At 47.9% G+C, this 25,410-nt stretch overlaps 1 protein-coding gene across 1 annotated transcript; it reads right to left on the reverse strand.

The window, feature by feature from the left end:
* Window positions 1–1,810: 1,810 nt before the first annotated feature.
* KLHL12 (kelch like family member 12) lies at window positions 1,811–25,185 on the reverse strand. Its single transcript, XM_054804076.1, is given in 13 exon segments — window positions 1,811–3,402; window positions 3,746–3,932; window positions 6,968–7,066; window positions 8,258–8,416; window positions 9,678–9,873; window positions 10,811–10,917; window positions 13,321–13,435; window positions 15,265–15,414; window positions 17,987–18,204; window positions 19,007–19,160; window positions 24,647–24,844; window positions 25,101–25,145; window positions 25,147–25,185. Coding segments are annotated over 13 exon segments (1,794 nt in total). The 3' UTR covers window positions 1,811–3,275.
* Between the last annotated feature and the right edge of the window lie 225 nt (window positions 25,186–25,410).

Raw genomic sequence — 25,410 nt, forward strand, 5'->3', positions numbered from 1 at the left:
AAGAATTTCTGCCTCACATCCCATCTCCATCTCCCCTCCTGCAGCTTCAGGCCGTTCCCCCTTGTCCTGTCACTCCCTGCCCTTGTCACCAGCCCCTCTCCAGCTTTCCTGGAGCCCCTTCAGGGACTGGAAGGGGCTCTAAGGTCTCCCCGGAGCCTTCTCTTCTCCATACATATGCACATACTAATTTAGATGGTAACACAATAAGCAGGGAGCGAGATCCTGGTCAGCTGGGGAGTGGGGAGGAGAATAAGCCATCTGCCTGGCTGGGGTGAAGTCCATTCAGGTTGCAAGTCAAAAGCTAACAGTGTTGCATCAACACTTACCTCGATGCCACCTGCTAGTCAAACTTGCGATGAAGCTTTCCTGGCAAGATCCGCTGCCCATAAAACCCCATCACGTGGCACAACGCTATGCTGTCGCCCCCCAGCCCATGGTCCACAACTGCTGCGGGGCCAGGCTGTGCTGTGCTGGGCAGGTTGCTCAGGGCTGGTTGCTGGTGTGGGGCTTGTCTTTGTTACAGTCCTTTGGAACTTCTCAAGAACTAGAGCAAAACCTACCAATGGGATCATTGGCTAGTTCTTAACGTTCTTGGGTGGGAACTGTCTGATGTTGGAAACTCCTGCTTTATTCTGCATTTTAGCATTTTCTCCTAGCTTATTTGTGGAGCAGAGCCTCACTCTTACTGGTCTGTCAGAATCAATCCCAGCTTCCTTCCAAGCAGAACATTTTGACCCATTGTTCACCTTCAACAGTAGCCTGTAAGTTTTCTCACCTCCAGCTATGCCGATGCATAGCATCAACATTTTGAAGGTTTATATTGTTCATTATCTAGCTGGAAATGCCAATTCCTCTTCATACCCTTCAGTATATCTTGTCCCGGCAAGGCAGTGATGGAGTCGCTGGCTGTCGTATGAGGTCACGTCCTGCTGTGACCCACTTCTGATGCTGGTGCTTCAGTCTGCTGAGCTGCAGCAGAACCGCACACTGGACATGGGGTTTTTTCAGCACTGGTCACTTCTGGAGCCAAATCCCCCCTGAGGCTGGTCAGGGAAGGGAAAGGAGCTACCGGTGGCTCCAGGTTCTGTAGCTGAGCCTGGAAGCCCCCCCTCCACATGCCTGTCTCCCTGCCAGTGTCAGAGGTGCTCAGGATAAGACAGATCATGTACGAAATCAGTGAGTGCTTCCTCGTGACTACCGCATTCTCCCAAACGGGGCCTTTTACCTTTTTGGTTCCTCACATACTTCTCGCTGGCTGAAGAGTGACAGAGTTGTTCATGCTGAGGGAGATGGGTCAGGAGAGGTTACCTGAAATCTAGAGTAACGGCTGAGGTGTTTGGGGGGGACCAGGCAGTGGGGAGCACATCCAGTCATCGAAGGCTGCTGGGCAGGACGCTGCAGTTTGCCTTGAAATCAACGGAAGGTTTGGAAGAGGTATTTTGTAGCTACGCCGTCGACAGACGAATCAATACTGGGCTCCATTCATCCCACATTTCCCTGGTGGACAAAGGAGCTGTTATTTTTCACAACTGCGGGCTCTATTATAACAGTATTATTGCAGTCTCTTCCTCATCTCTCCTGCCACACTCTTCTCAAGCAGATCTCGCGACAAAGTCAGCCCCAGTTAGCAAGTCCTCGAGGCCCGACAGGTTTTTGTGCCGTGGATCTCAGCAGTTGTTTTTTACTACCTCTGCAGGGCAGAGGCACAGCTGAAGGTGGCTGCCTGGCCTAACACGGGGTTTGTACACAACCCACCACGCAGTAGTCAGACAAATGCCTTCAGGGTAGAGAACAGAAGCGAAATTCCCACTGGCTCAGGAAATATTTTATTCTTTCTATTTTCATTAAAAAATAAACATAGGAAACGAAACCACAGAACACTTGTGTGATAGAAACAAACGCAGAAGGTCAGAGCGTTGGCTGAAAGTGCATAATTAAGTCATGCTACCACGTCCCTGATCCCACCCTGTCCCCCAAGCAAGGAGTCAGCAGTAAGCTCAACGAGCAGCACTACACAGAGCCCAGGCACTGCGGGGGCCAAGCTGACGGCAGAGGCGAGCCCGTGCTCCCACAAACACAGCAAGGCAGGAGACATGCTGAGGAGAGAGTGCGCTAGTGAGCCAGCGATGAAGCTCTCACTCGGGGTTCATGGGGCAGGCGAAGGATAGCTAGTGTAAGAGGGTGTGGAGTTACGAGGCAGGGGAATAAACAGCCGACAACAAAGGGCAAAACGGAAGCCTGGATGTCACTCCAAAACGGCCCTGGAAGCAGAAAAATCCTAGATAAATTGAAAATCAACACAATGAACTTGACTGAAAAGCTGATGTGGGTGTGCCAGACAGAGGTCTGTCCAGGAACGAACCCCAGTCGCTCACCAGCAAGATCTACGTGGATAGGAGCAATTGTGTCCCTGCTTTCAGGGCCTCAGCCTCTGCAAGGTGACCTCCCCACAGGGGTGGGAGCAAAGGCACCGCTGCATCACAGCAAGGCTCCTGCTGCCAGAAAATGCGGCGCTTTGCAGCTGGGTCTGTCAAGCTTTTTGAGGGAAATACGATGTGATGAACCTTGCTGAGCCCTCTGATCAGAGCACAAATGCTGCAGACCTGCTTCTACACGAGGCAATGAGCTTTTCCCCCTGCAGCCTCAGGCTTTTGGGTCTCAGTAGTTGACAGCTTTAATCTGCGACTCCTTTTGTGTGCAGACCTGTGAGGAACCTGCAGACGCAGCTACAGTGCAGGACCCCTTTATACATGCTCACTCACTTTGGCTCTGCACTGATGTGCGCTTGAGGAGCATGTTTAAACATTCAGTATGTACAAGATGATTTGAAGCTGGAACATAAGAGCAGCTGGATTCACCCTCACACATCCACATGGCTGAGAGCAACCGGAGGACCTGTGCGGTCCTGCAGTGGCTGAAGAGACCACCCAGTTGTATGTACATGTCCTTGGAAGCATTCACCAGGCTGGCTGACGCCAAGGCTGGGGCATCTCTGCTCTGCCGATAGACTGAGCCACAGGAACAGCAGAGAATGTAGCTTCTCCTGACCCACTTCACCACCTTTCTCCAGCTTCACACAGAGCCCACGATTTCAAATGACTGCTGAGATAATATGTTTATGCACATGCTCTATCAAAAGCAGCACAGAAAGCTGCTGTTCTGGTGCCTAATTCCACAGCATCCACAACTCTCAAGAACAGTCACTGCAAATCACTTGGGACTCTTCCACCAGCCGAGACTTTTTAGGATGTTCTTCTTTCTAAGTTCCCTCCAGATCACTTCTCCCGAAGGACGCAGACTCCAGCGTCACAGCGCTGCATTCCCAGGGAGGTTACCACTTCCCAGTTGTCAATGATGGGATCATAGCACTCGATGCTGCTCAGCAGTGAGTTGCCATCGTATCTGCAAGTACAGAAAGTGACAGGTGAGGGATGCCGCTGAAGGAAGAGGCTGGGGCGTTCAGAGCACTTCCTGGGAGGGTGTACAGCAGGAGTGGCCTGAAATAAAACCACTGCATCAGGCTCCCTTTTGCTGCTTTCCTGCCTGTCTTGGCCCTGGACCATCACACTGCCTATTTAGGATGGGCACGGTGACTCTGTGGGCTGCCTCCTCTCATGAAGCTTGAAATGTAAATGTGAGGAGAGACCACCTGAAACAGGGCAGCAGGCTGCGTCACCTAGACTCACTTGTTCCAGCAAACAGACACGCAGGGCATCTCCCTTGCCAGCCCAGGGCAGCCGCTTACCCAGCGATCGCATACAGCCTTCCCCGCAGCACGGTGGCCCCCACGTAGCAGCGGGGGGTTGTCATGCTTGTTACAGTTGTCCAGGAATCAGTGCGAATATTATAGGCTTCCACGGAGGAGAGATGTGCCGTCCCATCAAACCCACCGACCACATAAATATGGTCATTCAGCAGAGCCACGCCAGCCCCTGGAGAGAAAGAAGGCGGCACGTTTACACCCGTGAGCAACACCGTCAGCACCATGCAGGGGCTTGCTTGAACACGGCTGAACTAGGTCAGGTCCTCCCTCTGCAGGGGACACTTCTTTATGCTTGTATCTCCCACAACAGGGCTGTCACAACCCAGTGTCTTCTGTTGTCGTTGTCTCCAATACGATAGATGAAAACCTGTAACTCTACCGCATGCTGCTGAATCTCTGGCGTAAGGGGGACTGAGCAATACTGCAGCCAGGGCAGCAGCACCACGAGATGTTCCCCTTGGCTGAAAGACAACCCGACCCCCTGAACAGACCGGCACAAGGCGGGTAGCCAGCTGGGACTCTGTCACCACAGAGACGGGTTTCTCCAATGTTTCTGGCTCCCTGGTGTCACCCAGCCCCTGGCTGCTACAAGGAGAACGATGCTGTTCCACGGGGAGCTGGAGGAGGGATTTCTTTGACATTGGGAAATGAAATCTTTGACCAGGGAAATGAAAACGGGTGTCCACTGCACAGTCACAGAGGCGTAAGTGGCCGAAGCGTCTGTCTGAACAGCTGTTCTCATCTGCCCCAGTAAAAGCAGTCACTAATACAGTTGGCCCAACTGGGAATTTATGACAACAGCAGAAAATAAACCTCTGCCAGCCTCTGTTCCTCATCTGCAGCCCCCTTCAGGTAAAGCACCAAAGAACGCAGTAAGATAACAATGCACATAGTGGCCTTAGGTGCTCTTGCCAACAGCTGCTGCTGCTGTTTCAAGCTGCATCTCAAAAGCAGAGTGAACCCTGTCAGGCTGTTACCATCAACATGTTGCACTGATGAATATCCCGAAGGAAACAAGCCAGCTACCCTGCAGCTCCTGGGCAGGGTTCGATTTGTTTCTTCTGCAAACAGGGTAGAAGAGACTTTCTGTTCCAGTAAACGCAACCTCACTTTCACTGTCTGTCCTTGCCGAGAGCACCAAAACCACTGGGAATGGCCAGGCTGCCCTGATGGCCTGTCTGATAGCTTCAGTGAGGAAGACTTTGGCTGAGAAGAGAGACCAGACCAAGGCCTAATCAGGGAGGCTGGGTCTAGCAGTGCAATATGGCCATGATTTCTGAGGGGTGGCCTACCTCCAGAATCTGTCCTAAGAGATGGAGAGAAAGAAGGCAGTGACAATCTCTGTGAATAAAGGCAAGATTACTTTTAGTCCTCGTCTTTCTTGGAATGCAAAGACTTGCAAGCAGACAGTTCTATAAAGTGTGTCAAAGCCTTGGGGCAAAAGAAGTCCTACAGGGTCTGAGGTCATCCAGATGGATGGACTGGAACTGGTACCAGCATGGAGGTTGCAAGTGCAACTGGTATCTAAGCTACTAGTAGTTCGGGCTGTTTGTACCACAGCATGGTAGCACAAAAACCTGGGCCAAAAAATGTTCTTGGGCACATCCCCATTTCAGACCTCAGTGCTCCAGGTCACAGCACTGAGGAAGGAACCAGGCTGAGCCAGTGGTGGCCAAGAGCCTCGCAACATTCCTGCTTGCTGGTGGCACTGAGGAGCCCGCTCCGTGGGCAGAGACACTGCTACCAAAAGCCTCTGAGTCTTGTGGAAGGCGAGCATGGACCTGGGAAACACTTCCTATAACAGGCTTTCCCCTTGAACCCTTTGCTTTTGGTCTTGCCAGAAGCCATCTTCTCTGGTGCACACAACAGGCCCCTAGGGGAAAGCTGTCTCATCCTTAAGCTTTCTACAGATCATGGATAGGTCTCGCATGTTGCCTCTGACGTAGGAATACCCACAGATTTTATCACGTGTTTGTATGTGGATGCATCCGTGTTTCCTGGATGTGGAAAGCGACCAACTTCTACATCAAATTCATTCTTGGCATATGGGAAATACTTTCCAACCCACACTTAACAGGAATAGCCCTGTCACAGGAGTAAATATTTAAAGCTTGGGGTTTTGGTGAACGCCACTGCAGGCACAAGAAAGCTTAAATGTTTTTACAGCAGAGACCAGTTTTAACTGGGTAACCAGCACTTGTACCTAAATGAGACCATTACAGCAGAGAACAAACAGAAACAATGTGCCTAGGCTAATTGTAAAGGACATTTCTTGAAAGAACTAGAGAAAAAGCAACTTCAAAAGGGATTTTAAAGAGGGCCTGTAAGCACAGCAGACCTACTCTATCGAGAACCACAAAGCTGTGGAGGCCCTGAGCATCCTGCCCATCCACATGGGCTGAGCAAGGCTACGGCTGCTGGCCAGCCTGGCCATGAAGATCTGGGGCAGGCGGCCTGAGGCACAGCGTAAGAGCCAAGGGCCAACATTTGAGCACGCAGGAGCTGCACTAGCGCCACAGGAACTCCTTCGAGAAATGAAGGAGAGCTGAGACAGAAAGTTACTCCAAAAGTGGGATTTGAACTATATTTTTCTCCTAGAGACAGCTGCCAAATGTAAAGCTCAGATAGGGTGCCAAGCAGGAAAGAAACTAAATTGGTGGCGGGTAATTAATGTTGCTGCACTGTGTTTCAAGTCATTAGCGTTAGCCTGTTGCAGCACGACACCGCTCTGGCAGCGCTGCTCTCTGTGTTAGTGCTGCCCCGGGAGCCAGAGTGCAGGTGAAGGAGGGTCTGCCAGAGCACTCCTGCCTTTGCCGTGTCCTGCGCAGCTGACGAGCACCAACTTAGCAAACTGTCCCATTATCTTGCACTACAGTCTGCGGTTTGTTCCTTGCTAGCTTTTCTCCAAGCTGTGTGCTGTTCCTAGTTATGGAAGTCACACAGGACTTCCTCTCCCTCCCTGTAACCTATAAACCCCCCAAACATTCCTCTCTACACATTTTGGCATGGGATGGAGACATCAGGCATGTGAAAATAAATCTTTCTCTTGGGGGGTTAGGTCAGCGTGTCCTAAAATCTTCCCAGTGAGCCAAACCACTCACTGGGGCCAGTCAACATCCTCCAGGGCAGCAGGACGAGCCAGCAGTGACTGCTTCCTCAGCGCAGCACAAAACGTTTTGACCTCGAGGCACTGTGGGCTCTTACCTGAGCGCTTAGTGGCCATTGGGGTGACATTTGTCCAGTGTCCAGTGTGGGGATCGTACCTCTCTACAGAATTCAGTATGTTCAGCCCATCATAGCCACCTGAAACAAAATACAGGAGCAAACCATGGGTCTGACTTCCAGAAAATGTTTTCTGTGTAGGCAGCACTAACATGTCTGGTTCATCCTCAGTACAGCGCTGCACTGCAATCAGCACAACTCACAGCGCGCCTGGGCCGGCAGAACAAAGAGGATCTCTGCAGCTCGCAGTGTCAGACTGGAGCCAGCTCAGAGCAAGCTCTGCCCTGCACTGCGCAGGGCTGTGCTGGGAGAGCATCACCTCTCCAAACCAGTACAACCAGGTTAGCACCGCACTGCCCAAAGCGGCCTCAGAGCATGCTGATGCCAATGTTGATGCCGTCCCACTAAAGCAGGTGTACGGCTTCCAGGCCTGATGCTGGCTCAGGGTCTGTGTACTGCAGCCGCCAGCTGACGCTGCGAGGCTACATAGAGTAGGCTGGGATGTGTCAAAGAGCTGTTTCACGAGAGGATACCAAGAAATCTCATTGTGCAGCTTCAGCAAAGGAGCAGCGTGCTGGCATCTGCCTCGCAGGACAGTGTGAGGAAGAGGAATTTGGGAGAGGGAAGCACAACCCATAAACCAGCATCCAGTATCTGTGACTTCCCAGAACAGGACTGCAACAAATGCGGGTACAGTGCTGGGCCTGCCTCTTCTGGGGCCCAGAAAGTCTATCAACAGGACAAGCTTACTGAAGTCTTCAGAGTGATTTGCCCTCAAGCACTCTCACTGTATTCACGGCTGGTGTGGGTCTCTGAAAAATGAAGGGAGTGCTACAGAAAGGAGCCGGAACACATACAGCTCGGGACACATTTCTGGAGCACTACAGCCAACACTGCTTTGTGTGGAGCAGATGCACCCTCTGTCCTGTGGCTACCTGCTTCATCTCTAGGGCTTCTTAGCCACTGCCTAGTCCCTGCAAACCTCAGCTGGCACTGCTCATCCCCCGCGCTTCAGCCATCCCTCAGATGTAGGCTGATTGTGTCCAAGCTGCTTGTGACAGTGTTTACTGTAGGTATGTGGCAGCTCCATCGCGATGGGAACGGTGAGAACAGGCTGCAGTTGCTGGCAGAGTTGTGCGGTGCCCACCGCAGTGAGCTTAAATCTTCTCTTCTAACCTGGACATAAATGGTGCTCCCCACAGAGTGTCTGCACTGTCATTTCTGTAAAAAGCATGTATTTGCAGAATACTTAGAGGTCCTAAGGGCACCTACCGAGGCAGTAGATAACTCCATTAGCTACAACAAGCCCTGCTCCTTCCCGTGCCGTCTGCATGTCTCCCAGCATACTCCACTGATCAATGTTCGGGTCGTATCGTTCCATACTGGTGTGACGTCGGCTTCCATCAAACCCACCGGAAACATAGATCATGTCTGCAACGTTAGACAGAAGTTGGACTCAGCAAGCCAAGTATTGAGCATGCACATGGAGCAAGAAGACCCTCACAGACAGAGCAAGCCTACAACGTGGACTGCAAAATACAGAAACAACTACAGATCTTGGCACATTTGAAGCCAAGACAAACCCAGAGTCCTTACCCTAGCTCACTGCATTAGCCTGCTCACAGACCCAACAAACTAAACAAACATAAAACCCATCTGGCCCTTAAATCTGCTTCATGCTGATGGATGAAAGAGAACATGTGCACCCCAGTTATTTTTTTCATGCTGCAGAACCTACTGAAACACTGCCTTGCCCAAACCCTGCCTATCACTAGCATCCCAAAGTAAATGTTTACAAGGTAGTAAACACACAGGTAGCAAAAGGAAAGAAGATCCAAAAGACATGTCTGGACCATCAAGATCAGTCCCTTATACTGAATAACCTAATTCATGCAACGCTTTCACAAGTCTGTCATCTTCAAAGCAACTGCATTTTAAACAGAATTTTCATTAAGAAAATAATCTATTAAGATTAATCTTAATAATCTATTAAGAGAATAGATTATCAATCTAAATAAATAATATTTAACCAATATTAATTATTAAGAAGATATTCTAATATAAGCATTAAAGCACCGAATATTCATTAGAGTAACTGCTATTTTAATGGCTAGAAAACTTCCTCTCATTCCACACCAAATTTTTCCTGGCCTGTTTATAACCATTTGTTCTTATTCAATTCTTATATTGCCCATTTCCTTCTCATGCCAAGTTATACTCCTAGAGAACAATCATATCCCCTCTTGGCCTTTGCGTTGCCAGCGTAAGCAAGCTGAAGTGCTCTGGTTTGCTCAGTAAAGTAGTTTTCCAAGTCTGTCCTAAGAATCCTTCTCTGCACATGCTCCAGTTTCAGCCTCTCTCCAGTGCCGGACGGTTATTGCTGTACTTGGTGTCCTGTGCTCAGTAATACGCAGCACTGTCACCACCCCGAGAGCTTCCCACTCCATAATCCCTCACAGAGTTCCTTTCCCTCAATGCACAGACACATGCCGTAAGAATGAAGCGGAGGCAGAGCTCCTCTCAGGATACGTGGGCAAGTTTTCCATTTCTACATCCAAATGATGAGAAGACAGAATTTCAGACTCACCTCCTCCCTCGGAGCCATCCCACTCTGCACATACCAGCTCAGGGCATTTCAGGGCGAGGACCGAACAGGCTGTACTGCCCTGTCCGTACAGCGACCAGGACATACCTCCAAGGGTTGTGGCTCCCGCCAGGCCTCGCCGTACGTTCATTGGAGCCACGGAGTACCAGATACCATCCTCATCTGATGTATAATCCAAGCACTCCACCGAGCTGAGACGAGAGCGACCATCGTAGCCCCCAATCACATAGATCCGATCATGCAGGGACACTGTAGCAACGTAGCGCCTCTTACGGGTGATGCTCTAAAACAGTAAAAAGAATAAAAAGGTCAAGGAGAGGAAATAACATGATGGAGACCAACCGCTCTTCTTCCACCCTCTTTTGCTACTCTTGATTTAACGGATACAGGTCTGGCTAAAATGCTCTAACTGCGTCTGCCTTTCTTTGCCTGTACTCTGTCTCTACTGTGCTCTCTTCTCATGGCGAGACCTCTCTGCACTCAAATATTTTGCATTAAATGCCATTTATCTTATGCCACTACTGAATCTTTGATGCATCTTGGGGGTTTGCGTGCCTCCCACTGGCTCCCTGCAGAGACTGTTAGTGGGAAAATGTGGAGGCTCGGAATATCTGATGAAAATACCTGAAGCTTTTAGCCTCCAAAAAAACCCAGAATTTTGGGACACCAGGTGATACAGGGTCTTCTGTGATCAGCAATAGTAAAGAAGAGGCAGTTCTCCACCATTTCACACAGATAGAGGTGATTTTAAATTTGGGTAGAAATAGTCCTCAGTGCAGGAATTCTCTCTTCCTTACTATCTCCTGTTATGCTCAAAAACAATGAAACCAGAGAGATCATGCAGCCTGCCTGAAAGCAGGACTGGTTATACTATTCCTATTGACATTTCAATTATCATCACTAACCTTAAAGCTTAACACCTCTTCAATAAGAAAAATGATAGCTCTCACTCCCACAACAAAGATGTGGGTCTCTGTAGGCTCATCTGATTAGAAATATGACAACCACCTCTTACACAAAGCTTACTTAGCAAATCTGCAAACGTGAAACAGTTTCAGCATTCGCTATGTAAACCTCAGCAATTCTAAAGAATTTATGGCAGAAATTCTAAGCAGAATGCAAAAGACAGCCCACGGCGGAACGTTATATAGCTGATGCCACAGGATCAGTGTTTGATCACAGCCTGTTCAACCCAGTGGTGGTCAAGCATGGTCCCTTACTGGCAAGAAACTCCACTCCTGAGTTTTCGGGTCGTATTTCTCCACAACATCAATAGGTGACTGCTGGCTGCCAAAGCCGCCGATCACAAGCAGGACTTCATTAGCTCCTACAGCAAAGAGGGAGAGCAAAGTCAAGTCAGTCCCTTCACAACCAAAGGGCCACCTCAAGAGAATCACCTGAGGAATCTCAGAGCCTTCCTTGGTGCAACAAGTCACCTCTAAATCCCTGTTTCCATCACCACTCTGAAGCTGGCACCTAACGCTGGTACAGTGACTCGGACTCCTCTGTCCTCGGTGGGGAGGAAGACAGAAACTCTTCAGGGTGCGTGGCAGGAAGACTAACTCAGGCGTCAGGAGCTGTGTGCTGTTCCTCCTCATGTTAGAGGGACTCTGAGAAGACAAGCTGGCTAAGTTAGGTGCTGAAGGCGGCTCGATAACATCTTCTTTGGTATTCTTTCCTTTTTTTTTTTCCAAACCTCCTACCAGCCCATGAAAGCTGAAGGAAGATGGCTGCTTCCCTGCAGCCTCCTCACAAAACAGGGCATTCTCCCCTCGTTTGCAAATGACATCCAGACCAGGTGGCACCTTTGTTCACCGTTTCACTGAGAAACGAGTCAGGCTGACTGAAGCCTGAAAAATTAATGAAATATTTTCAGACGAATTGTCTCTTAAGTCTTATGTATTTTATTTCAAAGTTGCCTTCCCTCTACTTTCTTTTGTCTGAGATTTTCTGAATTTTTCTTATTTTCTCCTTAAGAGTTAAATAAGACTTGCAACCTGGAGAGTTTTAACTTCCCTTGTAATGATTGCCTTAACGGCAGGTTTCTATCATAGTTTTAAAAATAGATGCGCATCCCCTGAATCCCTTGGGCCCTTTCTGCAACAGGGAGTTTTACTAGAGTTTTGAACTGTCCAGCTTTTCATTGCAGAAGGACTGAACACCGAGCAACAAAGATTTAACAAGACCCTGTCTGTCACAAAGCAAAACAGCTGCCACCTCAGATGAAGGAGAATAATATCAAAAATAACTGGGAAAGTCTGACAAAAGAGCTCCAACAACAACTTGGAAAGCCTCCTGTACAGTATGACAGCTAAAAGTGCAATCGTTTCAGTTTATCCCACAGAAAGTTAATACAGAACTTGTTCACAGTTTATAAGTGACACAGGATAAAAGCACTGCTGATAGCAGATGGTATTGAATCAATTGAAAAAGGTAGGGCTGAATCCAGATAAACCGTAGCAATAAGGTGCACAGTTTTTGCCTGTATAATTAAACAATAAAACTTTTGTGATGTCTCCTTTATCAGGTGAAGCATTTCAACTAAGAATAAAATGAAATGTGTCTTTCTAAAATGACAGGTTGAGCTCAACTGCATGTCATTGAAACTGAGGTAGGATGCTCCCACAAAAACATGCTGTCGCCTGGACCACGCTGGAGGTCAAACCACATCGTAATAACATTCCCTTCAGGCCAAAAAGTCTAAGCAATGTATCTCTCTGACAAACCTAATCTGCCCTCCTCCTTTAGTGGATAAACTCCTTTCTGTCCCTTAAAACAGTGTTAGTAACAGGAAATGGACGTGAAGGGTTTTTCAGGGTCCCTCTCTGCTACACAAGCAGCAGCCCTGGAGAGCACGCGGGGAGGTCTGCTGGCAGGAAAAGCGGTCAGTGGCAGCACCCTGCGAGTGCACCCGGGATAAAGGCATGGCAGAGACAGTCCAGAGACGTGAGTCTGAAGATCAGAGAAGGGGCATGAGGTGAGGAACAGCCACAGTCATGAGGAAGCCAGTAAAATACTCTTCCTTCTTCTGCAGGTCAGTCCTCCTGTTTATGTTGCTCTCAGTGCTTACAGCCCTACGCCAAGCATTTTCCCAACAATTCAGTGACTGTGCTTGGTGGGAGTTACTGAAAGAAAGGAAGAAATCATTTATGGTTGGACTTGATAATCTTCAAGGTCTTTTCCAACCTAAATGACTCTATGATTTATTTGCCTTAACAAGACTAGGGAGAAAACACCCAGAAGGACCTCTGAAAGTAAAGAGGGACCTCACCATCTCCCTCCTTGTGCCTTCCCCTCCAAGATTCCCTGATGAAAATTTATCTTCACTGTAACACAGCTGTCTCTCACTTCGCAGGTCTTTTTGTTTCTGACACCAATACCTGCCTTTTTAGACAGGAAGAAACTCTTCCCACACTTCTTGGACAGCTGCATGCTGAGACAAACATGTGGAGGCACTGACAACTCAGGAAACTGGTTTTATGGTTACAGCAGAGGCCTGGGATTAAAGGCAACCACCTAGTCCCCGCACTGACACTAAGCAATTGTGCTCTGAAAAACTGTACCTCTGTCCTTCACCCCAGTCCCCTTTCTGTACCACTGGGGACTGTGGATCGACAAGTTACTACCAGGAAGCACTTCAGTGCCATTACAAGGCACTAGACATGAAGTATAATACAACCTGTCGATGCCCCAGACAGGACTTCTCGGTGTCCCTCCCTTTGCTGCTCACCTAGACGTGCTCTTGTCCTGGGTCCTTGCATCTGACTCCGGAGCTCGGGCCGAAGGTGAAATTTCTTAGCTTCATCGACGAGGTCTCTGCACTGCAGACTGCATCGTATAAAAGGCTGAGGAAAAACATGAGTCACGGGTACATGCAATGTATTTTAAGATCCCTCATAAGAACTGTTCTAAAGCCAACGCTTGTCAGTTCAGACAGCATTAAAATGACTTGGGTGCAGGCTGTGGCTAGTAGTGTCCTGGTGCAAATACTGCACGCAAGGAAACACAAAGACAACTTAAGACTGGACTGCAGCTGAAAAGATATGGCTCAGTTCTCACGCAAAGTCTGGCACTGCAGGCTCCATAATGAAAATAATTATATTGGAAAACTAAGGAAAAGCCACCTCTGCTACATTTGAGCCAGCAGAAGTATGTCTGAGACGGGGGGCTGGCAGTGAAACTACACTTGAAATCAGTTTGGCTGGACCTGCCCCACATAATCCACTCTCAGCATGCACCTGCCATCAAAGAAGAAACAAGGAGCACAGCACAACAAAGCAGTTTTGCTGGATCTATTAGCTTGATCCTTGTGCACATGGAGCTATGAAAATATTACAGAAGCAGTGAGGTCTTCTTTAAAAGAAGCAAGTGGCACTGCAGCCCACGGACAGTCTCATCTCCTCCTTGCATGATGCCGTGTAATTCCCCTCCCTGGCTGAGGGCCTGGACCAACCTCCCCTGAATGCTCAGTGTTCAGTTCCCTGTGGGTGGTCTGTGCTACATGCTGCTGCAGTAAGTAAAGATTTATTTTTACGAGTTCTTGGTGTTTGTGCAAGAAGGCCAGGGTGTTCAGAGCAGATGATACCACACAGGGCCACCACTCCATGCTGTCCCAAGATGATGATGTCCCACCAGTGTGTGTCACCTCCAGTCTGGAGAGGCCATCTGTGCAGTAAGAAAGCTGAGGCCCCTGTACACACACTATTTTAGGCTGGTTTTGGAACAGATCTAATTGTTTCGGTACCAGTCCCTTCCGCATTACCTTCAATTTCAGTCTAAGGTGGACCATAACAATCTGACTAAACACATTTTAGCCCTGGCACAACTTAACTGCCTATTAGCTGCCCTTATTTAAGAACATCCATAAAGGCAGCTACATCACATTAGAGATGAATGTTGCTAAATCAGACATTTCTGTACATAGAGAAGTCTGGTATTCCACATTCAGCACCTGTCAGGTGACAAGGGCTAGTAACCACCGATCACCTCGCCATCAAACAAGAATGCTGGTTTGAACTTCTCTGTGCCTTCCTCACAAACCTTGCACGGGGTCAGCATCAATTCTTGTTTGGAATTAAACCTCCATTGCAAAAGCTTCACTAGCTCTTATCATCATCCGCTTTTTGGTTTCCCTCTGCAACACCACACACAGAGCAGGAGCATTAGATATGGCTCTGAGTTGTGTGGTGGCCCTGGACACACACAGCTGCTGTCCTTCTCATTCAAAGGTACCCGCTTGTCATCTGCACCTAAAACAACTTCTGAGGAGCCACTTCCTCCCTAGGATCGCATGACAGCGGCTGTCAGCCTAGCGAAGGAGGCCTGCTAGCACTTATGAATGAAAGGCAGAAAGCGCTTAGAAACTATAACAGATGACAACACAAAGGTGCTACATGTATCAGGAGACAACTGACTAATTGTTCTGGATGGGGCACCCTCCCAGCTGAAAAGCAGGACGTTGTAACTGCTGGCACAGCAAACTACTTCTCAGTGGGCACTCCAGCTGAACAGGGACAACTCCATAGTGCCAGCATCAAAATGCATCAGCAGAGAAAGCGGCTTTCAACATGTTCTGTTAGGACAGCAGGAGTCAAACCAGGCAACGCGGCAATCACACACACACACACACGCTGGCTCCAGCTGTTCCGTGTCCACGGACCCGCACTGCCGATACCTCGGTGTCGATGACGTCTGTGATGTAGCGGGGGGTGAGAAGCGGCATGCGCACGTACTGCAGCAGTTCTGGCAGCGATGCTTCCCGCTCCTTTTTTGAGTGCTTCACCCAGTTTATAACTGCTTCAAAAACCGGCTCTTCAGAGTCCACCTGGAAAGAGGAGAGATACACTGATCAGACCACAGGATAGTATTTCAGCAACTGCTGTGGAACAGACAACTTCCAGGCTGTTGACACTGCTTCACAGTTAGCAAGAGAGCAGGGCATTTCAAGTAAGAGTTTGCCATGGAAAATCCCAGGAGATGTATTTACAAGCACTATGAAACTCCCTCATTTCCTTTTCCTTAAAGCTGCATTTGTTTTTTCCTTACAGCTGGGATCAACAACTGGCAGGACGAGTGCCAGAAAAGCAAACTTTATGGTAGGCAGCAGAGCCAGATGCTGGAACCCACCACTTTGGAGAGAGCCCAGTGACAGGCTGTAACTTGCAGGGCAGCTCCCCCGACTTCTCAGCGGAGCAGGAGTTACGGTCCTGCAAAACGCAGAGTAGCAGCATAAAGATGATCAGAATCATGTTTCCTTTTTACAGAGCAGTGTTTCGCTTAACCCCCTGCAGCCCCATGCCCACACACTGCCCCTTTAACACCCGAGCCATACCAGGTACATTTAAGGGGTTTTTTTATTTCAATCCACATTTAAGAAACTATAAACAACTGGATTTCAGAGTGGAGAACCCCAGAGTGTGAATGTTACTGTTCTGACTAGTTTCTCTCTCTCCCTCTCCATTTAGGACCAGCACATGCTGGTGCTTACACCACTTCCAGAGATTATTACACTGAGTAAACCATCTAAATTTGATACTTTCAGAGAACCTCAGGTGCTTTGGACATCTGTGACTACTGAAAGAAATGTAAAAAGCTTTATAATATATTATTTATGCTTGGTTTTCTTTTTGCACATCTTCAGGTCATCCAACCTAAAGGCAAATCAGACATGAATTTACTATCATGAGGTCTGTTAACTGTTATTAAATATAAAGATAAAAGGAGATACTGTAAGAAGACCACTGAGCCTTCCCACTGATATATGACTTGTACACTTTGAAGTTCAGTTTGAAGCTGTCTGTTGCAGAATGTTCTGAAGCAGGGAGCCACAGAGGTTAATTACGTAAGGCAATTCTTCCAAGCCACTGATTTATATTTGTTACAGTTTAATTTGAAATGGCCTCTTTCTATCTGAATGACAGGGAAAGGACAATTAGAGCTCACAAAAGGAAAGCAGAGCACTTTATTGTTTCCGATTTTCCCCACCTCCTCCTCAGATGCAATAATCCCACACCGTTTTATCCCCTCCTGAATTGAATGTCCCCTGATATATTCAACAGTTTTGTTGTTCATTTCTGCTTTCTGATAAACGATGAGTAACACTAAACACAGTATCACCCTCTGATACTGTACATCACCTCTACACTGGCACGGAACCGCTCGATCTGCTTCATTCACCTCCTGAAGGTGTTACGATGACCGCACACCTCACTGTGTGTCTGCAAGGCCTGAATCGGTCCTTCCAATCCACAACAAATTTTACTTTGCCTGTGTGGATCATCTGATTAGTTTGGCTGGGTCATTCTCGAGTTCCTCATTATTTCCTCTTCAGTGTCCAGAAGTGTTATGTCAGTACTCGCCACAACCCACACAAGCTCAAACCCTCACAGCGTTAAAGCTGCAGCTTGTTAAGCAGCAAACACACTCAGCCTTTCTCCACTGCTGATCTCGGCCTGTGCTGGGGTCTTTTGCTGCTATCTTGCATGCTCTTTGTCAAGCAGACTTATTAACAAGAGGATGTCGGCTTGGCTGAAGGCCACTTTCAAAGCAGACTTTCATGGCATACATCAAGAATTCTCCTCCGGCTACCCCTGTATTGGCTTTTCAGGAATTCCATCAGAGATATCACTTAGAAGCGAACCAGTGTAAGAGTTCATGTTACTGTGAACTCTGAATAGTGATCGCTTCAATCACCTCTTTTGAACAGAAGCAAACATCAACTCTTGACAAAGTCCATCTCAATAAAAAAACCCACCACAAGTCCCCTCCCCATTATCAAGGAATGTTCAACTTATTTCAGTTCTCAAGAACATAGATATTCATAGGAAATTTGGAAAAAAATATTTGACAGGTTCCAGCCAAACAGTAAATCCTCCAGAAACCAACCTGAAGGGAACAAAATCTGCATATAACTCCCTGGAGTCAGACTACCCTGCACCATCATGCATTCCGCTGCTTGTACAAGTGGAGGACACCCAAATGCCTGGGATGACACATGCATTCCTTGTGCTGCTGAGTAGCATGGAAAGGTCTACAAATAGAAGTTAAAGTCTTGGGGATATTTCTGAAATGTAGGCATTGAGACAACTTGTCATTGTAGCCTCTGAAAGCTCCTCTAGGGAAAGGAGGAGACAAGGGAACAAGACTCTGCAGAGGTAACTAACTGCCTTCCTTGCAGGAAACACCTTGTGTGACAACAAATTCTTACACAGAAGCTATATGTTACTGATCAAATTGAGATTACACTGCTAAAAAAATTAGAAGAAGCTTCTTGGAAATTAAATTTCAAGTTCAGGATCTGCATGAGAAGTCCACCCTAGACGTATGGACTAATTTCTGACTGGTTTAAATGTTTTACTTCAATGCTTTGCACAGTAACAGTACTTTTCAGGTTTTACCTGAATTTCATCACACTTGATGAGCTTTTCAACCTCTTCTTGATTTAAGAGGATAAACTCTTCATGCTGAACCACCTCTGGAAAATGTTTCTGGCTGAAGACCTCTGCAGCTTGCATTAGATCAACACAATTGTGTGTCTCAGCAAAATCCCGAATGCCCAAACAATTTGATGGATCCAGCTGGCTTTCTAGAAACTCACAGCAAGCTTGTTTCACACCTACGGAAAATTGGAGGGGTGAATGAGCACTGCATGCTTACTATTAATCCACTGCTTTGGAAAGGGCTTCAGAAAAGAAAGTTCTAAACAATAATGAAAATCCAACTCAAATAACAAACTTAAAAACACTACAGAAACACATACATGCAAATATTTCTTTGGAGGGATGTGAAAACACTAAGCAGTAGACCATGTGTTTGGGCTGTTTTGATCTCTGGCTATTCTATTTGAAAGCAAAATTTAAATAAATCTGACTCTAGGAAAAAACTCAAATGTGAGTTGTCCTCAGCTTCATGGATTATAAACAAAAAGTGTATATGCTAGTGCATATGGCTACCGATTTCTAGGTTTTCTCCAATGTCTTTTCAACAGTTGCCTGGGATTTGGGATATTTGCCTGGGATACCTCCACAGGTGCACGTACAATGACATCAGCCAGTTTGTTATGACCCAGACATACTACGATGGCAGGTCAAACGACATCAAGGGTTTGCTTATTATCATAAGTTGACTGAGCTGTAACATTAATGTGCTATACAGCCCACAACTCCTCCTGTGAATTCTCACGCAGAAATACAGTAGCCCAAAGCACGGAACAATAACTTGTTTCATCATCTTTTTTTCCACCCAAAGCAGTTTCTCTACCAATAAGACCACAGTGCACAAGACAACAGAAGAAGTTTGACATAAGCACTTATAAATATCATGCCTCCCACAACCTGTCTTCCTTTTACAGAAGGTCAGACAAACCAAATCTCCGAACAGCAGCAACTGTGCAATTTGTGCTGATACTTGGCAATTACCTTTCAGCTGAAGCAGACACGCCGCTGGGAGCAATTCTTGGACATTTTCTACTGTCACATGAACGGTTTCTGTATATACAAAGTCTAGCAGGATTTCCATGGTGGAGGCTGTCAGTCCCTGGATATCTACATAGGGTTTATCTTTCTCTGAGAGCTGTAGATTAGAAGGGAGACAAAGGTTTATTTTTCAGCAACATGATCAAAAAGCCAACAACGCTCAGCAGCTTTTAAAAATGTGATCCAGCAGAGAGGTTTCAACAGAGATTTGCCCTTTCCCTTCTTGTGCTCACTGACAGAATAAGAAGGAGGGAATTTCCCTACAGACTTCATTTACAGGGTGAGTAAAAGAGAGAAAGTTCATTATGGATTGGGAGGACAGTCAAACTGCATTGTAAAATGAGCAAGCTAAGATTAGAGATAGCAGAAATTACATGTGTCATTTGTGCAAGACAACTAAACTCCCTCCTCCCTGCAGTAACTCCAAGCTTTGCTACAAGGAGCAGCCCGGGGGGGTTCCTCCGTAGGCTGGATGTGTATGACACACTGCAGGTTACATGGAGTCCCCATCTCCCCACTCCACTCTAAAGCCAAATAAAAATCTTTCCTAACTGTTCAATTCCTGATCCATTCTGCAAGCTTATGGTGAAGGTCCCTAAAAAGAATGACTACTTGTAAGCCAGAAATCTCAGAGTTAAAGGTTAAATGTAGGTTTATCATAAACATTTGAAAGTAAAATGATAGCACATACCATACTGTAGTACTTACACAATCCTGACTTTGTCCCCTGACTGTTTTATCACCTTTAAGATGCATCATTGTGGAATAACTATTTTTTCCAAGGAATGTTGCCCTCTCAACAGTCAGTCTTTGGGAACAGTAAATTCTGCGAATCCACCAAATTTGTACCTCTATAGGTACAAAACTGAGATTTCACAAAGCATCAGCTTTGTAGTTTAATGCATCCATCACGTAGCTGCTGGTGCAGCATCTGATGATTCACGAACAACGGGCTAGCAGTTGGAACTCACTAATCACGCCCTGCACATAGCTGCAAGCTCTTGTCAGCATGAATGGACCTCAGCAGAAGATCTCCGTGCAGCACGCTGCAAACCCGACCTTTTTTCCCATTAATTTTGAAGAAGTATCAGCATCAGTGCAAGCATGATTCACATGAAAGCCCTTGACTTTTCTTGCAAGAATGAGACTGAAGTTGGTTACAGACAGATTGAGCAGAGACTCGGTGAACAGAAAGCATGATCACTTGGCTTAGAATCTACCACAGTTGGGGAAAAAGATACGGAAGTACAGAAAATAAGAGCAGTCAAGGATATTCCTACAGAGGCATTTGATGACACAGCAGCAGAAGGGAAGAAATGTCTCTGCTGAGACTGAGCCATTTCTATGATGCAGAGAGATACACTTCACAGTAGAGAAGAGAAACACAGGAGGTAATGGTGATACTCAAAGTAATCTGAGGGAAGAGGCCCTTCAAGTCTGTTCACACAGTGAACAAACTTTATGGCATCCAGAGTCAGAAAGGAACAGCAAATTACCTTGTCTGACCTGCTGTATGACAGGCCATGCATCGCCTTTAGAAGCTGAAATAAGTTCCTAACTTGGGCTAGACAAAACATTCCCAAAACAAGACTGAGCTGTTTGGTACAACAGATAAAGGACACAGATGTCACCAAAGGTCGGAACATTCCTACGATTCCAACAAGCAAATGGAGATGTAGACTATACATACTTAGAAGAAAGAGGATAAGAAGTTACAAACATCTATTGACAGGAGATTTCAAGGGCACTGGACCTCCTGGTAATGGATTACACTACATCAGGCAGAAGCTATGGACATCTGTTCTTCACAGATTGGCCTGGAGCTGGTAAAGAAGCTCCTGTCCCCACAACCAATATCCAATAATCAGCCATGCACATACTCTCTTTAAACTGTTGACCAAAACACAAACCATGGGGACAACACTAACCTTATAGAGATGATCACCTCCTGCTTCCCTTGTACTTCTGCTACACTCCACTACGTGGTTGTTATTTGGCTCAGAATTTACTCGTGCTAAGATTGCTTGGAAGGAAGAAAATATTTCAACTAACTTCACATGCTGTGATGCAGAGTTACTAGGGATCCTACCTTCATCATCACACCTTAAATAAGGATCTCAGAGTGGAGACAACTTGATTCTGAACATCCCATGAGGACTCTCAGCTGCATATGCAGTGTTCAAGAACTGTACACAGTGCTTAGTGCTGCGCTGTTGGGACAGAGTCCCTCTTTTACCAATACGTCCACTTGTTGGACTCAGAAGCAATGCGAAATTATGTCATACAATGCTAATCAAAACACAGTACAAGGAGCTTTCCTTTCACAGGTGCTTAGTGGAACGAGACAGAACTCTGCAGCTCTGCTGTTAGAATTTCCTGTAATTTTTCCCCTTTGTTGTTTAATATCGAGTTCTGCTAACCAACAGGAAGTAAAGCAGTAAGGGATTGATACTCCCTGATACAAGCACATCTCTAACACTTCAGAAAAAGTATGCAGCAGTACAGATCCAGAAATCAACTGGAGCGTCAAGGAAAACACATTCCCATAGTTAAGGGGAGTCACTTGGAGACATCAGTTTTATCCCAGGATGCCTGAGCTGCTGAAAGCCTTAAGGCAGGGGTTGCAGGTCATAGCTCTGTTGTGAAACATAATGTTGCTGTTTCCCATTCCACCCATAAATCATGCAACTCACTCCGCAGAAGAATGGGCCTAAAACTTTGGAATCACTTTCTATCCAAAGCCACTTCCTGGTTTTGCCTTCACTAATGCAGATACACAAAAGTGTATTGTAATAAATCCCTCCAATTTCTTCTCACATGTAGGGAAAAACAAATGGTGGCATGACACGGCTAATATGTGACTCACTGCATTCTGGAAGGTGTTCACAGTACAGTGAGGATGACCATGTAAGAACCTGGAAACCGAAGTTGTTTATTTTCAGAATAATATTTCTCTGTGTTTTAGGGGAAAAAAACCCCTTTGCTTTCTAGAACATACCCTCCAAGAGAAGACAGACTAGTCAAGCCAATGATCAGCTCTTAACACATCCTGAGTTATGCTAACTTGTCCAAACAAAGACAGAAATGCCAGTGCAAAACTAGGATCCAGGGGAGCATTTGCTAAAACTGCTCTTCAATTTTCATTACAAGGAAGAGCCCTGTAGGTAAAACTGATGGGCGTTTCAGTTTTCCCACACTATGCAGCACAGGGGCAGAGAAAAGTGTTGTCAAAAGCCAGGGGTTCAACAGGTGATCAGTGGCTCCTCCTCATTTGGGAAAACGGGAACAGAAAATGCAAAGAAATTAATACTAAGTAAGATTGAGACCTTTTTAAAATAGATGTTCAAGTCAGAAGTGAGAGAAGGAAGGCAACTAAAGACACAGGGATTGACAAATGCAGTTCTTTATGATAATCTCTGTGGACAGTCTCGGTGCTACACTAGCCACGCACAGATGTAACATCATGAGTGACACCAGGCATAACCCAGGGATCAGTTCTGAACAAAACCTCGTGTAGCCCAAGTCTGACAAAAGCCACACATTACAGCTAGCCAAGCAGTCCCCAAATTCGCAGGGGGCGAGTGATGAAATGCAAAGGAAGCCCTCACAGAGACTGTTAGTCCATGATGCAATCCGGCATTTTGAGTTCCCTCAAGTTACAGCCATGGCCAAAACACTCTGTACCCACAAGTGTTTGGAGAGCGACCAAACGCTGTCCCGTTACGCTCACCAACATAGTTGTCGCTGACACACATAGGAAGCAGGTCCACTTTGAGGCTTACCAAGCTGTCATTTCCTGGAAAGAACGCTCTCCCACAAATAGTCAGTAATTGCGTGTGACACTTGGCAGGTTTGTCATTTTGGGGTTTCCATACAAAAAAGCAAATTTGGAAGAAATACAAACTAAGCAAAAGAAGTAAAAACCCTTAAAGCAGCGGCTTGGGAGCATGAGAGATCGAGCAATCATGCCCACTGGGCACTGGATACACATATTTTTCTAGGAAGAATTACATCTATGAATTAAGGTCACTACAACGTTACAGTTAAAATGAGAGTATAAAAAAGAAAGGAGAGACGATCTCAGCTCAGATCCAAAGTATGCCAATCTTCAGCCTTTGTTAGCAGCCACAAAGAATGTCCTGTAGTGCACAGAGTGATCGGTTCTGTGTGGACTCCCTGATAAAGTCCAGGAAGTCAAAAGCATTGACAGGAACGTAGGGGCACACACAAAGAAGCAGAGACGATCTGCCATACTGCTGTGCACCCTGAAGCTATTGGTGAACAGAGAAGTTCAGCCTCTAGGGAATGAATTTGCTTTGTGTATATTTTTTAATTACATTCCCTTTATGCAGAGAAAGAGCATAAACGTGACAAATTTACAAATTTCATAAAGATATGGACAGAAAATATATTGGTACATGGTCAGTCCACATATGTCTTTTCCTGGTTGCTTTGCACAGGGCTATAAAAACTGAGACACCTGCTCACCCGACACAGCACGGAAAGAAAGAGAAGTAGGCACACAGACAGCTCTACCAGTGTTCATTGCTGGATAAAACAAAGAAGAAAATGATTCTCTCCTGCAAGGACTACTGGGCTAGCAGGGAGGTCTTTAGGACCATAGAGCTGCTTAGTCGTTTTTCTCCCTGCTAATGGGGAAGAAAGCATCTTCCATAAGAAAAAGCCACTAAGATGGATTCAAACTTATGAAAGACAAAGCCAGGCAAAGCATCTCATATTTAATAATACGAATGAGTGCTAGCTTTAGCTCAAATATTACCTGCCAGTGATTCAGAAAAATAGCACGCAGGTTTTGCAAGTCAATACAGTAAGTGCTGTGAGAGCAAAGGTCCTCACAAGCGACATTTGCTGAGTACAGCAACAGGGGCTGTCTCACCCCCAACCCCACTGCTAGAGGTTACGTCCTCTTTGCAAGAGCAGCAGCACAACCCAACGTGTACCAGCTGATCAGCCAGCACAAAACAGAGACCAGAACATGACTTAAATACCCTCCATTTCAGTTTTAAAGGGCTGCTCTAATTCACCACCCGGTCTAAGGCGCACGCAACGGCTCTCACTGTGCTGCACCAGGGCTGGTACCCTTGACAAGAAAGGTGCCCAGAAGCATGAAGACCATAAACCACCGCTAGAAAAATCAGTAAACATATCAGAGCCTTCTGGTTTGCCAGCTCAGCCTGGCAGCTCGCTGGTGCACAGGTTGGTCACACAGCAGACAATGATTCAGGACCACTGCTCCAACTGCAGCCTCTAACTCCCACCATGCCGCGATAAAGGGCTCTGGGGCCACCATGAGGAGACCTACAATCACCACGAGGGGATCCAGGGCCACCAGGAGATGATCCAGAGGGCTCCAGGCCCACCACGAGGGGCTCCAGAGAGACCCAGTGTCACCACGGGGGGACTCAGGGCCACCACGAGGGGATCCCGGGCCACCACGAGGGGATCCCGGGCCAGCTGCTGAACAGCTTGACAGAGAGCAGCCTGAGCATTGGGCGGCCCTGCCTCCTCCACCCACCGAGCACCCAGGGCCGGCCGCAGCCCGCAGTCTCGGGGTGCACCGACCTCGCTGGTGAACATGGCGCAGAAGTAGTCGCTGCAGGCAGCCAGGACGATGCGGTGGGCCGGGAAGTCCTTGTGCTCCACGCGCAGGGTGACGTCGCAGAGCGTGTTGCTCTTCCGCAGGGCGTTCATGGCGTTGAGGATGGACTTGGCGTGCGAGTTGGTCATGATGTCCTTGGGGGGGGCCATGGCGCCCGGCACCTGCGGGCACAGCCAGCACGGCCACATGTCACGGCCCGCCCGCCGCGCCGCCAGGGGGCGCCCTCCCGCCGCGCCGCACCGCCCCTCCCTCCCTCCCTCTCTCTCTGTCTCTCCCACCCTCCCTTCCTCCCTGCCCCGCCCGGGTCGCCCCCGCCCTACGCCGCGCCGGCCACCACAGGCCTCCCGCAGCCCCGCGGCGCGGCTTCCCCGCCGAAACGCGGCGCCGCCAAGCCCGGGGCGGCCCGGCCGCACTCACCGCCGCGGGGAGAGGTCCCGGCCCGCACACCTCGCCTCCCCCCCTCCCTTCCCTCTCCCCGCGCGGCGCGCTCTGATGGCGTCATTGCGCCGCCGCGCTACCCCGCCCCGAGGTGCCTCGCGGTTGCCGGGCAACGGGGCTCCTGCCGCCGCCCCGGCCCGGCCGTGCCCCGCGTCCCCCCCCGCCCGCCCCGGCAGCGCCGGGATCCGCCGCCTCGACCGCACGGAAGCGGGAGGAAGCGGTGCTGAGCGTGAGCCCGGCGGGGCGGGTGCCTAGGCCCACAGCGGCAGGAGCGGCTTGGGCTTGCTCA

Source organism: Grus americana, chromosome 25, assembly GCF_028858705.1.
Source record: "Grus americana isolate bGruAme1 chromosome 25, bGruAme1.mat, whole genome shotgun sequence".
Classification (NCBI taxonomy): Eukaryota; Metazoa; Chordata; class Aves; order Gruiformes; family Gruidae; genus Grus; species Grus americana.